Raw genomic sequence first — 6,153 nt, forward strand, 5'->3', positions numbered from 1 at the left:
ATATTAATAAAAGAGAAAATTCTTTAAGCAGATTTAAAAGCTACAAACCTAGGTACATCTAGCAAGACCACCAGAAAATACATGGAACAAAAGCTGAGTGATTTAGAAAGAGAAACAGCTAGATCTACACTAATAACTACAGACTTCTGATACCATTCTCTCAATAATGGGTATAGAAACAAGGCAGAAAAGATCAGAAACAAATTATAAGATTTAAGCCAAGTAAACCTTATTGACATCTATAGAATATCAACAAAAAACATAAACCATTTTTTCCTTGAATACATGAAACATTTTCAGTGAGGGGGTACATGTTAGAAAATAGAAAAGTTTCAATGACTTTAGAAATATTGATATGAGAAAAGTATTTACTCACAGGAATATTTACCAAAAATCACTGAACTGTGTTCTTTAACATAAATTGCAGTATAAAAATTTTATCACAATATAAATTCGCAAAAGAAAAATATGGAATTTTGAGCTAGCACTTAAATTGTATTTATTTTTGAAACAGAAGGACTAATATGAATTTGTCACTCAGGTCATTACAATTATGCATAAATAGTCTCTGTTAATAAAAAGAATAATCATTTAGAGAAAAAGTAACCTGATAAGAGCGCAGGAATATGAAAGACACTAAGTGAGCCCCAAGTGCAGCGGGGGTCTTGCTGAAACCATACCATTTTCTCTCCTTTGTATGCCTGAGGCAATAAAGAACACATACGTGAGGAAGCCACAATTTCCATACGTTTGGAGATACTCTAAATACAACGGAAATGCAATGGTGTGTGCATGACGATTTTATTAGCTTTGAATGCCCCAATCGATGCTTAAATATTTAAACAATACTCTCACTAACCTGCTGTCTGAAAATTCTGAAAAGTCATCCTGAAGTTCAAATTTGTGCAGAATCTCCCCAACTAGATAGCCGCTGGAAAATGCCTTTGCAAAGGACTTGGGATCTGAATTTCAATAAATTGACACAAAAAGAAAAAAAATTATTGCAATATAAAATATATGTCTACCATCAAATTCTATAATTTACATTGAACCCAAATGCCATCAGTATATTTCTAGAAATATATTATAATAATTAAAGTAAAAACTTTATGTTAAACAGTAAACACAAATCTCTAAATTAAAACCAAAAGCTGGTGATCTATAAGATTTTGAAAGAGGATAATTTCAAATTAAAATGATGCAAAAGATATCCAATGAAGTTGACTTGAAACCCTAGATCTAAAATCAAACCTTGAAAATATTTTATAAAATTGTATTTTTGCTTTAGTTATTCATACAACTTACGATGGAACATATTTTCACCAAGTGAGGTTCAATCTTCAATTTTAAAATAAAGACAGAATTTAAATGTGTAAACAATGAGAAGTATACTAAAATCTTTTGCACCATCTTAAACACACCCTATTTGACATAATCAAGTTTTTGCTTTGTGTCTCAAAGAAGATACTGTAATCTAGTCATTGTCCTATGCAATACAGAAGTATCTCAGAGGTAAAATCAGCTTTGGAGTCAGACCTAATCTTTGCCGGGGTCTCAACTCACTGTTCTTACTACCCGTGGAATCTTGGGTGGGGTGTTTAACCTTCCTGAATTTCTGTATCTGATAGGAGAGGGGATGAAGAAAGAGAACTTATATTTATTACATGCAATGTACATGTACCAAACACCCACAATAAGTGTAAACATTACATGTTATAAACACAAACTAATGGAGTCTCAAGAGTGGCTGAGGCATCTCACAGCTAGACCAGGTGGCTGGGGCTTGGTGCACCTCCCTTCTGGCCCAGATTCCTAAGAAAGCTGGTGTGGCAAGCAAGGCCAGGGGCGAATGCTGTGGTGCCCAGAAGAGTAAAAACAAGAGCAAGGAACCAGAGAGGCCACCCCCTCCATTAGGTCCTGTGACAGTTGATGCTAAAGCTTGTGTCACCATAGCCATCACGCCAAGCCCGGCTCCAAACGAAGCTCTGTGACAGATGTGACCACAGAAGCTATAAATGTAGCAATTGCAGCCCCTCCATCTGAGAGCAAGGCCAATGCTGAGCTCTGTTGGTATCTTTCCAAAGTCTTAGAACTCCGGAAGAGTGATGCAGTGTTAGACAAGCAGGAGCCTGACTGAATCCTTTGCATGCTGCGGCCGAGCTTCTGCTATCCAGAAGCCAGCAGACTTGCTCAGGATCACACTGTACAGGGTGGCACTTAGGACCAGGCCCTGTGACTCCACGTCAAATGAAGTTATCCTGACTATATGATAGTATCTCCACATCATTTCTTGAACTTTTGGTATTGACTTCTAATCTAGTTTACAAGTGACAGGAAAACTCATCATACTTTGTAGTCTCATATTCAAAGATGTTTATCTAAGTGCAGAAATGACTTTTAAGTTTTTTACAAGATTATGTGGAATTTTCTTTTGTTAGTGGTACTGGGGATTGACCTGAAGGTTTTCACACTGAGCTACATCCCCAGCCTCTTTTTTATTTTGACGCAGGATCTTGCTAAGTTGCCCAGGTTGGGTGGAAACTTTTGATTCTGCTTGTCTCGGTCTCCTAGTTTGCTGGGATTACAGGCATGCACTAAATGCCTGGCGAAAGTACATGGGCCATTTTGTGAAAAGGTAAATAAAAATACTTAAGACTTGGAAATGGGGCATGTTGGTGTACTCTGTAAAATCCAGTGCTGCAGAGGCTGAGATGGAGGATCGCTACAAGTCTGAGCTATGTAGTGACACCCTGCACCAAATACATAAATTCAAAAAAATAAACATGAGCTAAGAACAGTAACAAGAAGAATGAAAATGGATAAAGGGGATTTAGACAGAGGAAAAAGGGTGGGAAGTAGAAGCAGGTTAAAAAAAGAAACAAGCTGTGCTATATATATGCACCTACACTCAAGATGAATGTCTACTTCATGCAAACATGTATTAATAAAATGAAAATAAAATAGATAACTATGTCTGTATCTTATGTTTTAGAGTAATTCTTAACTAGATTTATTTTAACGATCTTATGAAAGGTTACAGCCATCATCCCTTACAGGCTTTCAAAATCCTTCATAAATGTTCGAGATAGTTCCATTCATTAAGTGATGTCAGTCAAAACACTGTACATCATTGCAGTATCACAAGCTCAATCATATTAGATATATAATAAAAACACAAGGATTAATAATTCATCCAACTCTAATACTTTTTCATCTATTTGACTAAGAGTGAGGCGGCTAATTGAACACACAGAGTAATCCATTTTCATGATGTATACAACTGAAGCTTGGCTGTGCTGCTTCAGGAAGGTGAAGTTGCCCATAAAGTTCACTGCACAGAGACCTTACTCAGAAGACTCTATCATGTATAGAAGGTTCTTTTGCCCTCTGGCACTAGCTCAAAGTCTTAACTAAGACTTTCATATTACTTTTTCTCAAAGTACTTGAAACTGAGTAACGTACCAGTTCTTAGGTTGACACAATAAGATCACATCAATTTAAAAATATGAATTATTCTCTTTGATCTTTTGATGTAGGATGAGTTTCTGAACTGACTAGCATTCAAATCTATTGATTATAGCTATAAAATATTTGATTTTCAATAGAAAAAATAAAGGAAATTTTCCTGCGGGGGAAAATACTTTTGTCTACAGATCACTTAAGGAAATACATAATTAAATTTTGTGATTTCTGGGAAAATAAAAGATTTAAATCATCCAAACCCATGCTTAGCTATAGTTCACTGGAGGAGATGCACTACATTTATAGTTAAAATTTGGAGCCTGGCATGTCCTCATGGGCTGCAGCAAGTCTGTCCTCAAGCATGCCAGTTTTATCATTATTTTAAAACTGTTCAGGTCAGAATGATCTCACTTTAAAAACATAAAACATTCTTGCAGAGTTGATGGTTTGATGCTCTTCTCTGTAAGTCATAAATCCTTGCAAATCTGTTCCTTAATTTGAAACACTGATCTTACTCTTAAAAATATACTTAAGAGTCTAATCACCTACTAACGGAGAATTCACAATTCATGGCATGTACTGGATCTATTCAGCTAGTTCTGTTCAACTTTCTGGAAATCCCTAGCGGGACAAGTCCAGCTTGTACTTCATACCAATGCACCCAACCGTCTTGACTTTAAGACGTACCCTTTTAACATCAGAGGGCCTTGAGCTGCTATTAAAATGGTAGTCTTCCTTGTTCACTAAATGCCACCTGTCACTCTGAAGAACCTTCTAGCATCATACCTTAGTAATCTGAAGCATCTGGAGTCCGAATGGCTCCAGACTTCCTCTTATGTACAGAAGTGGGCCATCTCCTCCTCTGCATTACTGTTGCTTGCTGCTTCGCTCACAGACCCTGGTGTTATCTCCAGTGCTATTCCCTGATTTGGCTGACACCAGTCTTCAATGTACCATCTGGCTTTCTCTGGCTGTGCCTTCTACTTCTGTCTGTTGTTTCGTTCTTTTCCTTTCTTTACTTCTCTTCCTTAGTCCATCTCCATTCTCTTAGTTTCCTAAACAGCCATTTGACCCAGAGTTACTGTCCATCTATAGATGTAACTCTTTTTCTGGCCTTAGGCCATTAGGCTGCTGAATCAGTTTCTAGTTTATTGCTTCCTGTTTAGAAGCAACAGCTACTTCATGCTCAGTTAGTCTCATTTCCTGCCCCTTTCCCTTTGGAGTTCAAACTATGCCCGTTTCCCACAGTGATTGAATGCCTGAAGTCTCTCCCATGAATAACTAGGAGACAAATAAATTGTATTCCGAAACCCTGAGTATAGCAGATAAATGGTCTGTACCAATTTATTCATTACAAAAAAGGGCACTTGAAAATTAAAATCATAATGTATTTCCTTTGAAACAGCATGATATATTCACAAAGCTGTTCAAATATGAATAAAACAAAGTTGTCTATAATATAAAGATCAAAGAATGACAGAAAGCACTTACATATTTCCTTGTTTGACTAGTTTCCACAGTAAACACAAATAAAAATGTCTGCAGTTCTTTAATGCATGACATTTTACATTGCAAATTTATTGTACAACAACAAAAAAGAGGACACTGAGTAAAGAAGGTAGCAAATTATAACAATAACACAGAGGTAAGTTGGAGAAGACATGCGAAAGCAAACAAAAGAATCCAGTGTCCTACCCCAGGCCCAGTGAGTGTGTGGGAGAGCTTCTAGCTACCCTGCACCTGCGGGACCTACTTGTCCCAGCCCAGGCCCAGCGTGGGTAAGACCCTCTTCCACCCCCTTGGGACAACCCTGCAATATGCAGTACCCCCCACCCCGCCCACTAAGTAGGAATTTCTGCCATGTTCCAGGACTCCCAGATCCAGCCCTAGCCCAGGCCCGCTGAGTGTGTGGAAGAACTTCTGGCTACCCTGTGCTGGCGTGACCTACTGGTCCCAGCCCAGGTGCAGTGTAAGTGACACCCTCTTTCACCCTCTTAGGATGCCCTTCATCACTCCGTAGTACCCCCCCCACACCCCACCCACAGAGTAGGAATTTCTGACCCTTTCGGGGAACCCTCAGATCCAGTCCTACTCCAGGCCCGGTGAGTTTCTGGGAAAGCTTCCTCCCCCACTACTCCACCTTTTCCCCACCAGGATCAGCTTAGGCCTGGCATACAGGCTTGGGGTGAAAAACTGTAGTTGTAATCCCTGCAGAAAGTGTAGGGGACAGAACCACCCAGCTAGTCCAGGAGGAGAACATCTTGCCAGAAGGGCACAACAGGTTCACCCACAAGGGAAGCAACAGGAAAGAGCTGAGCACAGTAGCCAGACCAGACCCAAGCCAGGCACAGCTGGATAAATCCAAACTTTGTAGATCTGAACCTGAACTTCAGCACATGCTAAGGTTATAACTGCAACAAAGATCTACAACAAAGGTCAGAAGACAGTGCTACACAAAATGATGAGAAGGAACAAAATGTAATCTCAGAACCCAAGCCCACCAATAACAAGTGCAGAGGACACTAACAAAGAACAAATTGGGAATCACACACCCAAAAGCAATGAATCAACGGCTTCTAAAATAAAGAAAAAGCTGCAGAAAGCTATAGAAGAACTCAGATTGGAAATGAAAAAAGAAATCCCTGAATTAATAACATCTGCAGTAAAGAATCAAATGCAGAAACATATGGA

At 38.8% G+C, this 6,153-nt stretch overlaps 1 protein-coding gene across 4 annotated transcripts in view; it reads right to left on the reverse strand.

The window, feature by feature from the left end:
* Spef2 (sperm flagellar 2) overlaps window positions 1-6,153 on the reverse strand; it is a 224,325-nt gene that overhangs the window by 186,453 nt on the left and 31,719 nt on the right. For all 4 annotated transcript variants that reach the window (XR_002820491.1, XM_023712040.1, XM_023712034.1 and 1 more), the window contains exon 2: window positions 860-962. Coding sequence is in view for 3 of the 4 variants with exons in the window: in XM_023712040.1 (XP_023567808.1) it covers window positions 860-962 (103 nt within the window). In the remaining variant the exon portion in view is untranslated. The remainder of the gene's footprint in view (window positions 1-859; window positions 963-6,153) is intronic.

This window comes from Octodon degus, unplaced genomic scaffold, assembly GCF_000260255.1.
Source record: "Octodon degus isolate 3935 unplaced genomic scaffold, OctDeg1.0 scaffold00002, whole genome shotgun sequence".
NCBI classification, from domain to species: Eukaryota; Metazoa; Chordata; class Mammalia; order Rodentia; family Octodontidae; genus Octodon; species Octodon degus.